Raw genomic sequence first — 21,430 nt, 5'->3', positions numbered from 1 at the left:
TTGCTATCCTGTCACTATTTAAGTGATGGATATTCAATTGAATTTTTCTGCATAAATGGTTCTGCTCAATCCAGAAACAAAGTAGTACGATAAGACAGACACAGTCAACAGTTTAATAAAAATGCAAATTTCTGAAATTAAAATGTATTTAAAAGTAACAAACTATCACAGAGGCTCAGAAGTAGTCTCTCAAGTTGTTTTTATAAAGGAAATCCATCTTTGAAGTTTGCTGTTAAAAGTAACTACTTTTCAAGCTTCCTCCTCTTCTCCTCTGGTTCATTAATGTCCATGTTTGAAATCTCATTAGGAATGCTTATTCCTGGTATCTAAAGCAGTACAAACAGGAAAAAGTAAGGTGAGTGAAAGAAATAAATCTCACCCTCCTTTTCTAACTGCCCTTCTATTTTGAAAATGTGTAGGGTGTAGGGGTAGAGGGGAGGAAAAGGAGCTACAAAGGTTCTGTGCACCAAGTACACATATTTTACACCAAGTAATCGTGCAGAAATGTTAAATGGCAGACAATCTCTAGGAGAGAAGCTTGTTATCTGGGCAGTGTTCTTAGCTAAAAGCTCTTTTTTATGCTCAATTTACCCAATGTAGTCACTGACTGGTACGAGAACATCAGGGCCTCAGGAGCGTCGGGAATAGACACAGGTTAAAAACCGGTATTTTAAGTGAAGAACATACACGTGACCTTCAACAGTGCAGAATACAAAACTATAGAGAAAAAGACTGGCAGAAGACCTTAAAGGTCTTTGATGTAGGCACTCTGACCCCAAGGACCCCAGAACAATCTCAGATGTTTGGGATCCTATGGCCTCAGGGAAGCGTGAGAAAACAGAACATGCTTTGCAGCTCCTTGGACTCCACACTTGACTGAATTCCAACAGCGCACAGAAATCCCCCCCCCCCCGCCCCCGCAAATACTCAGTGTTTTCTACTGTAATAGAGAACTTAGGGAGCTTGGTCTCACCTGAGGTTCTACCAGGGCCATTCGGATTTTCTGATGCTGAAGATTAGATGAGTCTAACATGATTTTCACTTTAACTTTATCAAACACATGGAATATCGTACCTTCTACTTTAAGTGAAGGTGTCTAAAAAAAAAATTCACATTTTATTCTTAATTTCTTCCTACACCCAAGACTCTATTTATAATTTACTTTTCTTAGTAAAAAATTAAACTTAAAAGTTACTTGTATTAATATAGTTATTCAGTATAACAAAACATAAATCTAGAAGTCTCACATAAACATGACATATTTATCTGCACACTTCCTCCTCTCCATAAGCTAGACCTAAGGTACAGTAACCTCAAGATTCTCACCCCACTAATTGGAGAATTTTGGGCCCAGTAGAGGAACACAAAATACTTGGGTACAGATTAAGTAACCTTTCAGAGCTCTAAGTCTACTAAGTTTATGGAACTAGAGCAACTGGAAGTTATGAAAAGAAAAGCCAGGCGTGGTGCATACTTGAAATCCCAGCACTTGGGAGGCTGAGGCAGAAGGATCACTGTGAGTTTGAAGCCAGCCTGGACTATGAAGTAAAACGCTGTCTCAAAACAGACAGGGAAAAGAAAAAAAAAAGAGATGGAGACAGATGGGGAGTGAGGGGCTGGGGGGGGGAATGGGGGACAGAGAGGGAAGGAGAGGAGAGGGAGGACAGAATGGGAGGGAAAGAGGGAAGAGGGGAGAGGGAAAGGGGGAGAGAATGGACAGAGAGAATTGGGGGGGGAAGGGGAGGGAAAAGGAGAGAAAATTATTCCTTCCCTGAGCTTATAAGCAACCACTTATCTCTTCATTTTTGGTACAAGGGATCAAATTTGGGACCTTGCAATTGCCAGCAGGTGCTTATGCCACTGTGCTATTATCCCTGGTCTTATCTCTTCATTTTATCTAGCAACCTAAAGTAAAATCTTACATACCATAAAAAATATGACATTTGTATATGGGAAGATATCATGAGGTAAGAAATTCTGGGCATAAAACCACAGCTTAGCTGGCATGGATAATCTGCCATGTATTTGGAGATTCAATTCTTTAGAATACAGAATATTACACTGCATAATTACCATTTGTGATCAAAGACAGTTCTACCATCCCAAGAATATAAAACATTAGAAATACTGTACCTCATCATCATAAATAAGCTGTGGCTTTGGTTTGTCCTTTTCTTCAAAAAAAACCGTCCCTTCTAAACCATACTTTGGAATTAACACCACAATAGCATTCTTTCGGACAAAAAGGATATAGGCTTCTTCACTTACAATTCCTTTGTTTTTGAAAAATAACTGTAAAATACCATACAGTCTTACTTAAGGGTCTTAAAGTATATTAAATTCACAAAAATAATTTTAAAATGAAATAAAAATACAAGCAACAGAACTTCTTTATCTTTCAGGGAATGACTGAATTAACAAAGATACCTGCGTATGAAAAGCCACTGATGCACGCTGAGCATACTGAGCCATTTTGTGCCGGAAATTGAGGTTTTTACAAATATCTGCGAGCTTGTGTTTGTCTGTCAACTCTGGATAAGTACAGTCCGCCCCAATGGCCACAGCCAACAGCCGATGAACGATGATGTCCGCATACCTAGATGCATAAAGGAGAATGTGCCGCCAACGAGCTTTATAAGCGCCTCTTAAATGCAAAATTAACTCTATGTCCTTTAATTTCATAAGGAAAACATACCTTCGGATAGGAGAGGTAAAATGCGTGTATATCGGGGATGCTAAGCCATAGTGATGGAAATCGCTGTCCATCCCAGAACAGAAGTACACAGCTTGCATCATACAGCGGGTAGCGAGTATTCTCAACAGAGTGTTTAAATAGGGAAAAGCAGGAGATTCCGCTCGGTCCAAAGAGTCAGCCAATGATTTGGCTGTATCAGTCTTAATTTCCAAATTCTGTGTACAAAACAAAGGAGAAAAGTATCACATGAAATACACCTATTATCAAATATCATATTTTCAAAAATAAAACTAAATAGCTGAGTGTGGTGGTGCACTTCTGTGATCCCAGCACTCTGGGAGGCTGAAAGAAGTAGGTAGGTCAAAAGTTTGAGCACAGCTGGAGCAATTAATGATTCAGCAAGACTCTATCTCAAAAACAAACAGCAAAGGGCTGAAACCATCTCAGTGTGAAAGCTCTGGGTTAAATCCCCAATACTGCAAAAGAAAAACAGAACAAAAACAACAAACCTAAATACTATATTCTCAACACACATAGCACAGTGGTTTTCACTAGATAATTTCAACTCACACCTCTCATCTGTTAGCTAGGAGAACTAAAAGTAACTTTGTATTATATAAGGACTGTTTTGTACAAAACCAAAGCTTAAAATTTCCTAAGTGCATCTGAAGATATGAAGTATCAAGACCATGGTGAAGTTTCAAAGGACAGAGGGTGGTAGGAGCAGAGCTATTTCTAAGTCTAGTTTGTGCTTGCTAATATACCTGTCAGGGTGAGGAGAATCAAAGATCTGCACACTTTTTGGAATCTTGCAATTCTTTCCTCCACATTTTTCTAAAAAGCTACTCTATTCTACTTCAGGAAAATCCTTAAAACATAATTAAATCTTTCTTCCTCTAGCTAGGTTTTAAGAAGACAATGAGAAAAACCACTAACTCAGGACAGTAATCTGTACAGATTAGGTTTAGTTTTTGGGGTTTTTTTTCTGTATTTTAGGGAAGGGTCTACAGGGTGTTCAGGGTCTCACTACTAGATCCAATTCATAGTGACTCTCCTGTTTATAGCCTCCCAAGTGCTGGGATTAAAGGCGTGCACCACCATGCCCAGTCTCAGCGTGCCCTAGGGGCAGGTCCAGCATGGCAGGCCTGGGGCTCGAACCCTGGGCCCTTGTGCCTTTTTGCAGGCACTTTAATCCACTGAGCTATTTGGCCGGACCTATTTTTTTTTTTTTTTTTTTTTTTTTTTTTAGAAAAAGTATATTTCAAGTCTCTGCCTTCAACTGCTTTATTTCCAAAAAATGGTAGAAGGTTTTTTTTTTTTTTTTTTTTTTTTTTTTTAGTTCTGATGAACAGTAAGGCAAAGTAAACCATGAAGGTCTGAGCTAAAACTGGAAATCACCAGTTTGTTAAAACAGCGTCCTGAGACCCACTGCTACCCCTCCAAAGATCTGTGAGATGGGAAAGATGAGGCCTGCTCAGTACATAAGGAAAACTGAAATCAGTTTATGCCATCTCAAGGACAGGCAAACCTAAAGAAAGCCCTACTAACCAGAGGCAAGGGCTGAAAAGATAGTGGCTTTTTAATATTCTTCCTCTTTTCTATGTATGAGATCAATAAACAGCTGTGTTTTTTTTATTTTTATTTTTTGTTTTTGTTTTTTCCAAAAAAACATGACACAGGGCCAGCAAGACAGCTAAGCTGAGTAAGCAGCTGCTTAGGCAAGCACAGGCGCAGGGTTCAATCACCAGCACCACGTGCCGTGCTGGTTCCACCCCTGGGTGGTGAGCCACACACCTGTAATCCAGCGCTGGAAGGCTGAAAACAGAAGGATCACTATGAGACCAAGCTGCATAGTGAGACCTTGTACTAAATACATAATAAAAAAGACAGAGGGGGAAAAACATGATATAAAGAGGGCTAAACTGAGTTGCAAAGAAACAAAACAAATGATTAAATCTCTAAAGTTAGGCAGTTCAAAGAAGCACTATATTCAAAGGACAGAGACATAGAAACTATGTGTATAGCACACTGCAAATAACCATCTAGATTAAAACATCTGGCTTTAGCATTTGGTACTTCTTAAAGACATTAAAGGACTGCCTGCAATCCCAGCTCTTGGGAGGCTGAAAATAGGCGGATCACTACAAGTGCAATCTAATAGTGAGACTCTGAACACCTAGTAGACCCTTCCCTAAAATACAAAAAAAGAAAAAAAAAAAAAAAAAAAAAAAAAAAAAAAAAGATATTAAAGGATTAAGACACTAAAGACATTAAGCAGATGATGTTAATATCAATGTAAGAAAAGACAACCATAATCAAGATACGTGACTTGTTTTTCAGAACAAGAATTACTTGTTTTTGGGTTTTTGGGGTTTTTTTTTTTTGCAGAACCGGGGATTGAACTCAGGCCCCTGTGCTTGCCAGGGAAGCACTTATTCCACTGAGCCATCTCCCCGGCCCCCAAATTATTTGTATATTTTACTACAAGAAACCCAACTTTTATGGAGAGGTGAATATAAATTCTATAGTGCAATGGTTACACCATAACACAAAGATAATTTTTCAAGCTAGGTGATCTTACCTTGGACTTAGCTGCCTTAACAAGGATTTCATAATTTGATGGGGGTGGAGCAGGATGTTTTCTTAGCAAAGCATGTTCAGAAAATTCTTCATGAATTTTTTTTGCAACAGAGATATTGGCAAGTAACATAAATTCTTCCACCATGGAATTTGTTTCTCTGCAATGGAAAAGGCATTAAGCCAGAAAAGAGAAGCTGAGCCTTTCTTCTACCTTACTCTTCCCCAAGTCTTCTTTTCCACCAACATAATGAAAGCACTTCCTACCAACATTTAGATGTATGCAAATGCGTACTTTGAGCAATCCCTTTTTTCTCTCTTCTCACGATTCTAACAATCTCTTTTTGTGCACTGACTGTCAGGACACCTTTTATGATAAGACTTTACAAGCTGCACTCAAAAAAAAGAAAGCTTTACTATATTTACCAGAATCTAAATCCATACAATATGACTTCAAAACTTTAATCAATCTGATATGGCTTTTTTTCTGTATACCTCTGTAATTATTCTATGAATAGTTAGAGCTTAGTTTAATAAATTATCTGCCTTCAGAGTATATCCTATTTCCTCTCAAGACACTGAACATGCAGTATTAAACTTTCATTCATGTTTTTGTTTTTAATAACATCTAATTTCTTGATTTCTAAAATATATTAATTTTTAATTAGGAAGATCTCCAATTATATGGAGTCATTACCTTAGAAATGTCATATGCTTCCTTTTTGTAAAAAGAAACGGGTGATTTTCTACTTTCATTAAAGGTTCAATATTGAGCTCAATGTTAGTACTGATGAGACATGTTTGTACAGATCTTTCAGTCTAACGAAGCTTTAGAAATCTTAGCTGACTCTAAAGCACACACTCTTCCTAAGTAAAAAAAAATCTGAGTATATTCCAATCTTCACCCCTTGCTCATTTACTAGAGAAGTGTATGCATATATCTATATCATATTATATCATATCATATGTCATATCTATCTAATTTTGTAATTTCCTCATGTAAGAGATGTGGAAAGAAGCCTAACCTGATTGAGCAAAATTATCCTTGTATCCTACATCTTAACTAAATAACACAAATACATCAACAGCTAATATCCAAACAGTCTTCAGAACATCCTACAGGCAGGTATCATTACAAACCAGCTTACAGAGGGAAACTGAAGCATGTAAAGCAGGTATGTAACCTACTGGAAACTGTGTAAGCAGTAGCAGCAGAAATGGTACACAAACCTGGAGTTTGGCTTCCAAGCCTGTGGATTTATCAGTACCTTGTTGTACCTCTGTGTACTTTATACTAAATACCTAGGCAATTAATCAAGGTACTCTTTTATTATAACTACTACTACTGAAAAAAATCAAAGCAGAAACCAAGCAAACCAAAGCAAGTCATATTGGAAATTTTTATATTAACTACCCAGTTTTATAAGCAAAACTAAAGTAAGTATATTTACTTTTCCAAATAGTTCATAAGCCAAGTACAAATTCATAGAAATCATAACTAAAACAAATATTTTGAATACAAATGTCTTATTATTAATGTAAGTACTAGACATTACACTTAAAATTTTGTCTACTGTCCATCAGAAAAAAATCACACACCTAAGTTCCTTGGTCTGTAGATCTATAGGATCATGAGTTTCACTGTCCATGTGAAATCGAACTTCAGGAGAAGAAAGTGTCAAAGCCCTAATTAAAAATTAAAGAGATGAATTAGTGAAATGAGCCAGTAATAAAAATAAAACTGTGGAGATGATACCTTTAAAGTAGAAAATGAGGGCCAGCCAGGTAGCTCAGTGGACTAAAGCACCTGCTTAGGCAAAGCACAGTGGCCAGGCCCCCAGGGCATGGTGGCACGCACTGTAATCCCAGTGCTTGAGAGGCTGAAAAAAGGAAAATCACTACAAGTCCGATCTATGTAGTGAGACCCTGCATACATACAATAGAAGATGATTAAGTATTAAGCGTGTGAGAATTGTTCATTTGAAGGTTTTTACATTTTGTTTTCAGGAACAGCTTAGTATTTCATAGATTTAAAATTAAATTAACACATGAACAATAGCAACTGCTTCTGAGAGCTTGAATATACTCCATACCCAACTTAGGTTTTTACTGAGCTACCCAACTTTGCAATCATAAAAATGACAGGTGAGATTTTATTTACTGAAAACATATATAGTATTCAGTTGAGGTAAACAGAGGCAAAGAGAGGCTGCCACGGTGGGGTGGTATTACATCAGAAGATGGACAGTTATTAAGTACATTCCACATCAAGCAACAGAAAGATGTTGCTTAGAACAGAATCAACTGCTACTCCCATTATGTTGCATGCACTGCTGGCTACCATATCTGAGAGCCATGTGTAAGATAATGTACTATGCTACAGGAGTCACACAAATGGCTCATTTAGTGAGTAGTCAAGCTGTCCTTTGAAAAGAAATTTTAAAAACCTTACACACGTAAGTCTAATGTTTATACCTGAAGCTAGTTTCACTGAAATCAGCTCCGTCAACCTAACTTCAGGCGATCTTGGACAATGTGGAAGAAAAAAATGAGATGAGGGAAGTTAGGTGAGATTTTAAGTTCTCCTCATCTTCTATTCCTCATCTTTATTAGAAAACCTACAAAAGGGACACTAAAAAAGGAATCCTGACAAATATTCCTTTTTTGTTATACAGTACAAGATTCCACATAAGGTCCAATACTATATTCACAGAACATGTAAAAATGTTTCCTTTTCACCCAAGTATTAATAATTAAAGGTAAAAGAGGTCACTATTTTTCCATTCACTCTACAACTAAGAAATTCAAAGCTATCTTTTAGGAATAGATGACAGTCTTAGAAAAAAACAGAGTAAAAAATTTTCTATTTTTGAAAATCTAGTTACCAATACAAATTTGTACCTCTTACTATAAAAATATCAGAAATAGTGACTTCAGCTTGTTTTATTTATAACGCATGCATGCATTCATTCATTCATTCACAATGCTGGAGACAGAATCTAGGCCCTGATACCTGGTACCTATGTACTACACTACTAAGCCATCCCCAGGTCCCACTTTGCTTTTTAAAGAAACTGTCTAAAAATTTCTTTACAAATTTGTTTCTGATACCTAATCTACCAGACTAAAAGGTAATTTACTGAATGACTGTCATTTTATGTCCTAAAAAAAGTCCAATTATTTCCAGCTTAAGTTTGAGCAAGAGCTTTGGTCTAGTTTGATAACATCTGTTAGGCTTTAATACATATATGTAATCCTTAAACAATCTCACACTACATATTGAAGATCAGAAGAAAAAGTCAGAAAACTGAGGTGTGAGGAGAAACAGCAATGGCTAAGCATAATCCCCCAAAACAACACTATAAAGTGTAAAGTGGAATTTTCTTCAGATGGAAACATCCTATAGTTGTACTGTCAAATATGATAGTTATTAGCCACATGAGGCCAGTAAGACAGGAAAATTAGTTAATTTTAATGAACTTAAATGTAAATAGGAAGCCAGGCATGATGGCACACGCCTATAATCCCAGCTCTTGGGGGGCTAAGACAGGAGGATTGTCCTGGAGTTTAAGGCCAGCCTGGGCTGCCTAGTGAGTTAAAAGCTAGCCCGAACTACATAGCTAGACCCTGTCTCAAAAAAAAAAAGGAAATAGCCACATTTTATGAACTAGCACTGATAATAGAATTTACCATCACCTATGAAAATTTCTTAGTAACTGCTCATGATACAATTCTAGACAATGTATAATTTTTTCCAACTCTAACACACAATGAGGACTCTGTATGCATTTACTTTATAAACACCTGAAAACAAATATTTAATCTGAAAACCATTTGTAGTTAAAGTTAGAAACAATTTATAGAAGTCTTAAGAAGTCTTTGCCTTTCTGAAATTTTTTTAGAGAACTTTAGACTCGTAACTTCTTAGCACAACTTGTTATGGTTCCCATCTAGATGTTCCCCCAAAGCTAACGAAGTCACACTAGGGAGTTCCAAAGATAGTAGGAGCAGGGTATGTGAGTGTAGATCAAGGGTGGGGTACTGATACTGTGGATGAGGGAGCCCAGTGTGAGTGTGACCGATCTAAAGCCTTGCCACCTGCAGGAAATGTAGAGAAAGCCTGGCTTGTACGGCTGCTTGCAGCTCTCCTGCCTTTGGTCTGCCCGCGCCAGTCAACTATGGTCTGATTCTTCTACAAACCATGAGCCTTTCCTCTTATAATATGTGGGTGCTGCGAATTGTGTCAGCAATGGGAAAGTAACTAAGGCAATTTCTCACCATTAGAACAGAATCAAGCTGTTAATATTTAAGTTAACTAGAAGAAATTAGGTGTCTTCACTTGTCTTGATTCAGCCTATTTTAAATTTTTAAAAAATCATTTATTTGTTTATTTGCTACAGGGTCTCACTACGCAGTTCAGACTTGTAGTGATCCTCCTGTCTCAGCCTCCCCAGTGCTGGGAATTCAGGTGTGTGCAGCTGGCACAGCACCCGGGGTTCATGGTCCGACACGGCATTTGGAACCAGGGATCAAATTCAGGTCCTTCTCTCCAGCCCCCAGCCTATTATAAATAATTCAGCACTGTCATACTTAAGCACTCCAAATAATCCAAGTTATCTTAATATCCCAATAAGTAAAACACATCTAATTCATAGTTTTGAAACATACCCTTTCTCAATTCTTCTTTTTTTCAGAATTTTAGCGAGTTTATTGAGTCCACGGAGACTAATGGTAATGTCATCATTCATGGTTGCTGAATCAATTCTCATCTGTGCTTCAGCATAAGTAAGAGAAGCCTAAAAAAAAAAAAAAAAAAAAAAAGCCTCTTGCGTTAGTATAATTCTCATAAGTGATAAAAATTGGCCTAGCACTTATGTCACTTTACCCAATTACTTTCTATTTAACCATACCAATTTTATCTCATGTATCCACTACATAAAAAGATCTAGGACTTCAGAAAAATGAGAACAAGAAAAATTCATAGCATATAGTACTTATACTTCACGTCTATCATTTCTAAAACTGAGGTACTATACAACACAAAGAAACTTACATTAAACAAAATAGTATTAAAAGCTGCTTAGGCTATAGCTACTTTCATATTTCAATTAGTGCACATCCAACTAGGAATACTTATGAAAGAATGAAGGACAATATAAGAGAGCCTGGAGATCCCCTCCTGGGTATCTTCCCAAAAGAATCAAATGCATCATACTACAGCAATATATGCATACCTATGTTTACAGAGGCACAGTCTATTATAGCCAAATCTTGGGAAAACACCAAGTGCCCACCAACCAGTGAATGGATAAAGAAGATGTAGTTCTTTTATACAATGAAGTACTACTTGACCACAAGGAAACACTTGAGACATTTCTGGGTAAATGGATGCACCTTGAGTACATACCCTTATGTGAAATCAATCAGATACACATGTATAAATACCACACTGTTTCTCTGGTACAAGAAACCGAAAGTGTATGATAGTGAAATAGAAACTGTATATTGTGAAACAGGAAGAAAATGTTCAAATGGGAAGGGCACAAGAGAGAAGGGAGGGAGAAATGAAAGAAAAGGTTTTAAAAAAAAAATGAAAAAAGAATAACATGCGGGCTGGGGAATATAGCTCAGCGGCACCTCGCCTGCCTGGCAAGCATAACATCCTGAGTTCAACTCCTGGTACCAAAAGACAAAGCAAAACAAAACAACAGAAGGAAAAGAGGGAAACAAAGCTTTGTAAATGGGGCAAGCAAGAGGGTTGTAGGGAGGTCGGGAGAAGCGGGGGGAGAAACGAGTTATATCATGTAGAGGTTTAAATTCTCTATGATGTGATCATTGTATGTATCTAAAATGTACCAATAAAATCTGGTTTATTTTTTTTTTTTCTTTTTTTTTCGGAACCGGGGATTGAACTCAGACCCTTGCGCTTGCCAGGGAAGCACTTATTCCACTGAGCCATCTCCCTGGCCCTAAAATCTGCTTTAAAAGAGACAGAACTTAGAGAAAAGTAGAAAAAGCAGAAAAAGATGAGAAAGATAATCTGGCTCCATTATGTCTGAGCATGGTGTGATTTCTCACATCACTTCTATGAGAAAAATGAGAACTAGAACACAACACACACGCTAATTTTTAAAGCAATGATTATTTCCAAGTAGAAATAATCTCAATTACTGGGGTTCCTGAGTTGGACATAAAATCATCTATTTGATCTTTTTTTTTTTTTTTAAATTTTATTTAATTATTTATTTGTCTGGGGGGGGGCAGCTCAGCCCACCAGGGGTGGTGCTGGGGGATTGAACCGCAGTCCCTGTGCTTTGCTAAGCTTGTTCTAAGTAGGTGCTTTAGACCACTGAGCCATCTCACCAGCCCCATCTATTTGATCTTCTCAACAATTGCTTTTATAAGTTTCTAAACACAGAACACTGCCACATAAACTAAACAATGTTTTAAGCAACATCAAGAATTAAGCAAATAACTGAAGAACACAAAACTAGCTTTGACTTTATAATAAAAATACACTTTTATCAGCCTAAATTTTTAAAAACAATCTAGAAAACTGTTAGAAGTATCAGCTATTTTAAACATTAGAAATGAACCATGAAACTAACCTTTGAATTAATGACACTTTTGGTAAATCTTGTTTTTAAGATTTCAGCACTGTGATTCATTTCCCAAATACAAGAAAATGCCAGCCTATAAGTTAAAATGGACAACATTTGTTGTGAATCAGTTAAAACAGTAAATACAATGTTCTCCTGGACAAGCATGTATAAATACCTGTCAACATCACATCTTAAGGAACATAAATTAGAGCTAAGCAACTCTGGAACCATGTCAATCCTCTGTAAAAGAGAAAAAGAATCTTTGGTTACTTAGGTTTGTCCATATGTTTATGCAGGGTTCTAATCTCAAACTGCATTAACTGAACAAGGAGAAAAAAGGAGTGTTCTGGTCTTTTCACTAGGAGATTTAAGAAAACATCAAGTAAAAAAATGATTGTGGAAAAAAGACTCCCACAAAATTGTTACAAAAAGCAAGTAATAAAAGAAGCTGGATTTCACACCAGTTCATTTAAGCTTAAATCCTCTGTACTAACCATCTTGCTGTCCCCAAAGTTCGAAGTCTATGATATTTGATAACTGACATAGGCTTTAACTTACTCAAATGTTTCATAACAAATTACAGTGTTTTAAAATTTAGAAAGAGAGAAACTAAGTTTTTATGAAAAAACTACATGGAGAATTCTGACCATGAGTCTATAACAAAGTTTAACCTTCCCCTCACATTTACAACTGTTCTATATAAATTTGTGAGATTCTTATCTAAAGGAAAACTAGAGGTATACCTCAGTTCACAAATCTTTCTGTGCTCTGACAACTTGGTTTAGCAAGCTAAATATTGTTTGTCAAACTCTGTGTTGGGCAACAAACATGACCCATAGGAACCCAAATGTAACCATTTTTTCCTGAATCACAGAAAAAATTAGGTTCGTGAACTGAGGCACCACTGAACTACACACACTTTTAGATCAACTATACCTAATTATCATATATGCTGCTAAACACCAAAAGCTGCATTGAACCCAGTGCTTTAGGCCACCTTATTCTTTTAGCTAAGTTCTATACTGCTTTAAACTATGATTATTAAGGAACTCACAAGTGCCAACGAGAGTTAAAAGCATATTAAATTCAATGTACTTACCTTTTCACAGAGATACACAGTTGTTCCTCTTCTGGCTGATTCTTGATCCAACGCATTTCCTGGCCTAATAAAATGGCTAACATCAGCAATATGAACACCAACCTGAAAAAGGTAAAAATAAACGGATGGTAACATGAATTATTAATAAAGTAGACATACCAATGGAGATTAAATGAGAAGAAATTTAGCAATACATCCTATTAGTTTTTGTAGCTAAAACCCTAACATGACTAATTCACACATTCTTAGATTAAAAGAAAATAAACTAAAGAATTGCATGAGGGTAAGAAAGGCAGATAACATGAATGCCATAGCCGCGTGCAAACCTCCAAGTTCCCGTTGGTGAGCTCTCTACAGTGCAGAGCATCATCGATATCGGTGCACCCTGGAGGGTCCACGCTGCACACACACAGATGCCTCAGGTCTTCTCGGTTTTTCATGTCCTAAAAAACACATTATAAACAACAAAATTAGTTCACTTGCACAGCTGCAATACAGCTACTGTCATGTCATTGCACAGAAATAACTCAGCTTTAATTTCCTGATAGAAAAGTACACATGATTTGTAGCCAGTGGTTTTTATGCACTTGAAAAATCTGACATTTACTAGGGGCTACAATCTGGCAAAGTTTATCTTTCAGCAAGTAAGTAAATGATTGATGTAATAATAGTGCTCATCTAGCTGAAGGCGGGGGAAGACAAACCATACTTTCTATATATTTAAAAACAAATATAAAAATTTAAAATTGCCAGAATATAATTTACAGTCACTCTTACAACTGTTTTCAACTTACATTTTCAGTAATGCTCCAAGGCATCTTTGGCAGAAAGCTAAGAACAGCCTGTGAAAAAGGCTGATGAGGAACATCATGTTCAAGTAACAAAACTTCTGTTTCAGTCTCTTTTTCTCCAACATCGCCTAAATTTCTTACAAAGTGTCCCTAAGAGCAAAAGGTTTTATTAGAAAGACATATCTTCTAAATACTTATCGTATTAAGTTCTTTAGCATTGCACATATCACCTCAGAATATCTAAATGTTCCTTTAGCATTTTTAAAATGCCCCACTGGTTAACTTCAAAGCTGAAAATGACAAGACTGCCACTACTTTGCCATAAAAACGTAAGAGTGCCATGCTAATATCACAACACTTCTATTTATTTGCTAATAACTTTCAGGTTTAAAATGTGCTTCAAAAACAGTAATTTCAAAATTTGTGGATTAGAATCCATTCAGGATTCAAATACTTTTTCAGATTCAATCACCAAAAGTTGTTTGGCTTTTTGAATAAAAGTAACCACAAGATTTACACTGGAATTTCATAAAATTAATGCTGAATTTTGGCATTCTATTTAGTAACTATGTGAAATATCCCTAGGTTTGTATAAAATCCTAAATAACAGAATATTCTTTCTTCATGAAAAGCAACCCTATTAGTCACAAACTGTTAATTAAATATCCTCAGATAAAAATCAGTACTTCAAGCTCACGTTTGGATATCTGGAATTTCTGGGCCACCCATCAATAGCAACAATAATCCTCCGTCCTTCTAACACGGAAGCCTGTCTGGTTTCTATCCGAATCCGGGGGATTCTTTTATCAGCAGGTGTGAAAAGATGTCTTCTTGACTACAAAAAATTAGGGAAAACTGTTTTGGTGGTGTTGAGATCAACCCTGTGGTGTTTCACGCGCTAGGCAAGTACCCAGGAAATGTTAATGCAAACAAAATATGAAAATAAGTACAAAAGGCACACTACACGTTCTATTAAATATTTATCACTATTTTATCAATAGGAACATGTTCTCTACTCACCTCCTTAATATCAGACTTGGAAAGCATGCCACAATATGGTCTCCAATTTCTTTTTATTATTCCTACAACTCTACCTGTAGGCTTTAACATTTTTTCATTTATAGCAGTCTTAAGCTAAAATATAAAAATAAAAACCTTCGGTCATTTTTCTAGGTATAATGAGACTTTCCTTCAAAATTAGAAACACATACATGGGCACTCATACATTGAAGTAGTAAATTATGACATAAAACTACAGAATCATTGGACTTCAACATTCCAAGCAAGAACATGGTAAAACAAGCCATGAGCACAGTACCATTTAATAAAACATTACAAAGAGACAATTAAAAAACATTAATATGTCAGAACTCATTCTAGTTTTAAATAAGAGTTCACTGACTGAAACACATACAACCCCAGGAATCAGTAGACTAGGCTTTATACTAGTTAACACTAATTAGTTATGTGCTTATGATGACTGGATCACTTTTGCACCTTTATTATTCATTTTAAAAAGACAGTAGGTTCTTTCTTATCCAAAACAAAAATGTCTCAAAGAATGTCTTCTTTTCGAAGAGATCTTAGTGGCTATAGTAAGACTCCATAAAACTGATAGAAAAAGAAGAACTATGAATGTTGCATGTATTTCAATTATATTAGTTTTATAATTCTAAAGCAGGAAAATCAGTATGTCATTTCAAGTAGACCTAGTTTATAAGCACCATTCTCTCTGTAATAGAGTAAGAAAGATGGACTCTTAGACATGCCCAAATATAAAGGCTCAGAAACATACTGAGGAAATTTTAACATTACATAAAAGCATTTCAGAAATTTTTATTCATCTGAACCTTAGTAATTCAGATCCCATACTGAATGCCACAAATTTCCAGTAATAAACTCATATTGACTGAGTCTGTATTTAAACCAATTTATTTGAGTAAATTATGATATTAAAAGAAAACCAGTTACATACTTAAAATAAAAGCTACGTATGATATATAATGAATCTTCAGAGCTACAATTTCATTCAATGATCTGAAAACAATGAAAGCCAGTCTCTCTGAAGCTGACCTGGTAATACAGGGGTACTGTACTAAATTCCAGGCATGAAAGTGAAGCCTGTGTGTTTCATACCATGTGTGCTCTCTCCTCTTCTTTATCCACATCATCCTCAAGTTGCCCTTCATCCTGCAAAACCACAGAAGACGGTGCTACCCACTGACTCTTGGGGAGAAGCTCCACGGCCACAACATCTTCATGAATAGCTCGGTTTAAATGTTTTAGTCCTTGTACAATTATCTGTTTAAAACAACAGATAGCATGTGCTCAAATACTGTAACAGCAGGGCTGAAAAGCCACCTAGAAGCTTATATATGTTCTGAGTATCTTTATGTAATTTTTATATTTTTTTCCTTGTATTTTTTTTGTTTAATAGTCTTCCTTTGTTACACTCCTATTATCTACACAGTAAGTAGAAAAAACACAGGTCAGAAAACAGAGATTGTGCTCATGACTCTAATATAACTTATACAGTCACTGGGAATTTAACTCAGGACCTTGCACATGCCAGGCAGGTGCTTGTGCTATTGAGTATATTCCCAGCCCCAGCACCAAGAGTCTCGGAAAAAGTTTAACTTCTTAAACCTCAGTGAAATGAAAACATAAGAACTACTTTTATAGGTTGGGCTAAAGGTTAAATGGAATCTTGTATACAAAGCATTAGAATAGTATCTGGCAAACAATGACCACTGGAAATCCTCTGAATGATATACAGATAGTATGTGCCATAATTGGTCACAATATATAAAATGAAAGCATCTCATTTTTTATCATTTGATGGCTTAGATTTTTACTTTTAAAAGTAGGCTAGGGTCTGGGGAGATAGCTCAGCAGCATAAACATCTGCCTGGCAAGTACAAGGTCCTGAATTTGATCCCTGGTACCAGAAAGGGGGGATGGAGGATAGGGAGTGGGGGGATGGGGGGAGTGGGCTAGCTCAGTGATCTAAGCCCCTGCCTGGGAGGCACAAGGAGACGGATTCCATCCCCAGTACCACATGCTGTGCCAGTCCCAGTACCCCAGGTGCGCTGTGTCAGCCACTGAAACCAGGTGTGGCACACACCTGAAATCCCAGCACTGGGGAGGCTGAAAAAGGAGGATCACTACAAGCCCAAGCTAATAGTGAGACTCTGTACCAAATAAAAGATTGAAATAAAAACATTAAGAAAAAAAGGTAAGGTATGGTGGCACATGCCAGTAATCTCAGCATTTGGAAGGCTGGGGCAAGAGGATTGCTATGAGTTCAAGGCCAGCCTAAAGTGCATATCAAGACACTGTCTCAGAAAAGTGGGCTAACAGAAAGTTCTTATTTTCAATAAGCAACTTGCTAAACAGTTGCTTATTAATTATACTAGTTTTTATGACTTTTTCAACGCAACGTATTAGGAATGTAAAGAAAACAAATCTTCATAGTAAATTTTAAATATCTTAGTGCATAAAATACACTTACTATATATACTACATAAAAATTTCCGTACTTGCCTCTTTATTTTCTTCAGTGTCTCCATAAATCCACACTGTAGCTTCTAAGTAATTTTCCCTGCTAGCTCTAAATGTTCCTTGAAGGTAAATACCAGATTTTATGCCTTGTTGTAGCTTACTTAAGGGAAGATGTTCTGTAAATATTATTTTCCCACTTTCTATTTCATTCTATGAAATAAGCAAACCAAAAGATGCAGTAAATCTTCTGTTCATTCAATACAGAACTATCATACTCGGGTTTCTCTTCAGATCATATGAATCTTTTGCCTTTTAATATAGAACTACCATTACTATCAGGTAATTTTTTTAAATCCATATTATACTATATATGAGCAATTTTCTTTGAAAAAGGAAACATTCTTTATGTGATATCTAACACAATGACCATTAAGAACAATTTTCTCTGAAGCAATCTATAAATGGCTAGTACCAACTGAGAAACTGAATGTTATAATTTAAATATCCATATGCATTGAGTGGCTACATATTACACAGGGCAACCCTAAATCTGTACAGTATTCCAAACATCGAGTTCAAGTTTTTTCTTTTCACTTTTAATTTTGTAAAATAGCTAAAGATAATACAGGATAGGAGAGATGTCATAAAGACTTGATACACATATAATATTCTGTTTACAACATCATTTCTACAATAATAGCTACCATTTACACTTACTACAGCTACATATTAGGCACTGAAATAAAAATTTCAAAAATTTACCATTATTTCATTTAATCCTCTTAACAATGCTACGACGTTTTTATTGCTAAACACACTATATACACATTCCATGAAAAGAAAATGAAGGCTCAGAGTTTGATTAGTCCTTTAGCAACATCCCTCCCACTGACTGCTGCAGTAACCTTTACGCAGCTCTCTGCTCCTAATTTTGCAGTCGGTATCAATGTAACATGTTTCACATTGACATTAGTGTTCTTACAATTAATACCAGAGAGGTCCCTATCCACATTCTCATATGGCTTTAATTCTGCCAATTCTGCCATAAGAAGTAGGGAGGTCAAAATCTTGCTATCTTTATAGCAGACTTTCAGGGAGACACTTCAGGGATAACTGATCTACAGAACAGATTCTAGGTCCTCAGCATCTGGTGCTGCTCCTTCTAGCTCTTCTTCTGACTCCCTCCCCTCCACCTTTGAACTTCATGTTATCTGCACTGCCTGTCACTTTATTTCTCAAACATCTACTACTTATTCACAAACCACCCATGGGTTCCATTCATTTTGGCATCAGAAATAGAGTCACCATATGCCAGCCCTTATTTTAGAAAGTTAATTCATTCAGGAATGGCATGTTCATAAGCCTATTACAGTCACTCCTGTTGTTTAGAACCCAACTCCTACGCCAACAAAGCCTACTGATACTGCAGTCTCCAAATCTGGCAGCTGCAAGCCTTATATCCCAAGGTTGCTATTTTCAATATTTTCCCTTTCAAAACAGAACAAACTGACACATACCCCTTCTTCAGACAAACAAGCAAGACGATCTATGAGTTCAGGGTTAGCAGTTAAGCTCTTTATATATTCTTCACCTGAAAAACAAGTCAACATTGTTCTTAATAAATTCAAGTGTCTTGCCCGATCATAATTTTTTGTTTGTTTGTTTGCAGAACCGGATTGAACTCAGGCCCTTGCACTTGCCAGGGAAGCGCTTATTCTACTGAGCCATCTCCTGGCCCCCATAATTTTTCTATGAATTTCCAAATATCAACAAGTGCTTCTACATTTAGGCTTACATGTGAATGCTGGTATGCCTTCTTCTACAGCTTTCTCTTTGTTTTTGCGGTCATTTGTTATAAAGATAACTTGCAGCTGATTTTCTGCTGACATTTTCTTCAGATGCTCATTGTACCACTTTGCTGCTACTCGAATGGCTCTGTCGTTTCTATCATTAGCGTTTTCTCCCTGTTCTTGTTCTACGTAGGTCTCTCTATGTAAGAGGAAAAAAAAAAGAAACCAATGGAAACAATAGACAAAAACTTCTCAGACACTGAAAGTCATTAAGAAAGCCAATAAACTGAAAAGTCACATGTATCTATTTTATCTAATTGTGCAAAGAAGAAATAAGTAAGACGTTCATAGGTAAGTTTTTAAAACAACAAATTTGGGAGACAAAAATTGTAAATCAAAAGCTTCATTCAATTTTCTTTTAGAAAAAATTCAAGGTTAGAATTAATACTTCATGCTGGGACATTAAATAGCTTGTTGAGACAAACTATTACACTTTGTAGTTGTTGCAACACTTCCTTCAAGCTGTGGATTAACAAAAATCCCTAACCATAAATTATCCATGGTGAACATTTAATAAAAGGCAAAAACTAACTAGAGTTGGAAAGACCAGACACAGTTAAGGTTGCACGTTCCTTCTAAGATTATCCATTCTCATCTGTGACTACATTTACCTATTTCTTCTTGTTTTTCAAATCCAAATTTAAGCACAGTAAGAAAACTCAATACAATAGCCTCTGGTGTCTAAAGAGATTTAATTTCAGACTTATTTAATAGATTTTAAGAATTATTTTTATTCTCCACCATTAAATGTACCTACTAATGCTTTAAGCTTATCAGTGAAAACCATGGTGACAAATTTGAATTTAGTTTTAATGACTTGAGTAAAAACTATCTTAGATGAGATTTACTAGTGTCCTAAGAATTGTCCCATAGGGGCCAGTGAGATGGCTCAGTGGGATAAGCGCTTCCCTGGCAAGCTCAAGGGCCTGAGTTCTAATCCCCGGCTCTGCCAAAAAAAAAAAAGGTACTAGGAATCGTCCCATAAATACCAGTACTAAGGCCTATTTATAATACTTGAACAAACAAAACTGCAAATCCACTTAGGAATCTGATGAAGATATTCCCATCAAAATTTGCTCTCCTGGCACAGAAAAGCAAATAATCTTCCTATTACCAGTACCAAAAGGTACAATGCATAGAAACCTGCCAAGTGCTTTATTGGTGTTCCTTATAAGAGCAACATTTAATTTCATGCTATAAGAAATTATTTTTTAAAAAACTGTGCATAATCTAGTGGGATTAAATTACCACAATCTTTAGTCTAATCCAGTTGTTCTCAATCAGGGGTTGAATTTGCAGCCCCTCACCCATCACATGTCTGGAAATGCTACATGTTACAACTCACTGAGAGTGGTACAAGGGGAAGACGGGTATTGTCATGTAGTGGTTAGAGGTCCTGGGATGCAGTTAAATATCCTATGATATACACAATGGCTTGACCACAACAGAAGTACTGCCTAAGCTGAGTCCCTGCTAGAAAAATAAGAAAGGAATGGGGATGTGAGTCAGTGCAGGGATTCTGGGTTCAACTCCGAGCACTTCAAGAAAATACAGACTACAGGCTGGGTGTGGTGGTACACACCTGTAATCTCAGCCCTCAGAGGCTGAGGCAGGAGGATAATTTTGAGTTTGAGACCAGCCTGGCCTACAAAGTGAGTGAAAGGCCATCTTGAGCTGTGTAATGAGACCCTGTCTCAAAAAGATTTTTTAAAAAGAGGTTGGGGACATGGCTCAGTAGAATAAGTGCTTGCCTGACAAGCGCAAGGGCCTAAATTCAATCCCCAGTTCTGCCAAAAAAAAAAAGACAAAATTAATAATGAGACCATGCTAATAAAAAAGAAACTTGTGTCATAAGAATTGTTAAACAACCTCACCCAACAAATTGTCTTTTTCAAAGTTCAATTACTATACACATTTATCTCCCTTATTAATTTGGAATGATTATCTTCAAATGTAGCAGATCTGAACAGTTTAACATCCTCATGCTCACTTCTCTGGCTCCCATAAACTTTACTCTCACAAGTCTGTTTTGCTCAGGGGTTGTGAGCCCCTCAATTATTTGTTGTTTTCTCTTGGTTATGAGGAGCTTAGAATCGTGATGTAGTGTTGCTATGGCGATACATATATACAACTAGATGATTAAGGGGATGTTATATCTTTTTTTTTTTTAATTTATTTTATTAGTGTGTGTGTGTGGCCAGCTTAGTCCACAAGGGGGCGGGGGCTGGCTGGCATGTGGTGCTGGGGGATTGAACCGTGGTCCCTGTGCTTTGCTAAGCTTGTTCTAAGTAGGTGCTTTAGACCACTGAGCCATC

General features: G+C 36.6%; 1 protein-coding gene across 1 annotated transcript in view; it reads right to left on the bottom strand.

The window, feature by feature from the left end:
* Nucleotides 1–21,430, bottom strand: part of Dis3 (DIS3 homolog, exosome endoribonuclease and 3'-5' exoribonuclease) — a 28,233-nt gene continuing 6,803 nt past the window's right edge. The window contains exons 3-21 of the mRNA XM_004626294.3: nt 19,061–19,254; nt 18,783–18,856; nt 17,308–17,475; nt 15,901–16,065; nt 14,785–14,898; nt 14,462–14,599; nt 13,768–13,914; nt 13,300–13,416; nt 12,974–13,075; nt 12,050–12,114; nt 11,881–11,965; nt 9,941–10,068; nt 6,872–6,958; nt 5,277–5,433; nt 2,696–2,910; nt 2,428–2,596; nt 2,134–2,292; nt 974–1,096; nt 1–326 (exon numbers count right to left, since the gene is read on the bottom strand). Coding sequence (XP_004626351.1) covers nt 243–326; nt 974–1,096; nt 2,134–2,292; nt 2,428–2,596; nt 2,696–2,910; nt 5,277–5,433; nt 6,872–6,958; nt 9,941–10,068; nt 11,881–11,965; nt 12,050–12,114; nt 12,974–13,075; nt 13,300–13,416; nt 13,768–13,914; nt 14,462–14,599; nt 14,785–14,898; nt 15,901–16,065; nt 17,308–17,475; nt 18,783–18,856; nt 19,061–19,254 — 2,491 coding nt within the window. The 3' untranslated portion in view covers nt 1–242. The remainder of the gene's footprint in view (nt 327–973; nt 1,097–2,133; nt 2,293–2,427; nt 2,597–2,695; nt 2,911–5,276; nt 5,434–6,871; nt 6,959–9,940; nt 10,069–11,880; nt 11,966–12,049; nt 12,115–12,973; nt 13,076–13,299; nt 13,417–13,767; nt 13,915–14,461; nt 14,600–14,784; nt 14,899–15,900; nt 16,066–17,307; nt 17,476–18,782; nt 18,857–19,060; nt 19,255–21,430) is intronic.

The sequence above is a fragment of the Octodon degus genome, unplaced genomic scaffold, assembly GCF_000260255.1.
Source record: "Octodon degus isolate 3935 unplaced genomic scaffold, OctDeg1.0 scaffold00013, whole genome shotgun sequence".
NCBI lineage: Eukaryota > Metazoa > Chordata > Mammalia > Rodentia > Octodontidae > Octodon > Octodon degus.
Note: the sequence above shows the minus strand (reverse complement) of the source record. Positions and strands in the feature narration are given on the sequence as shown.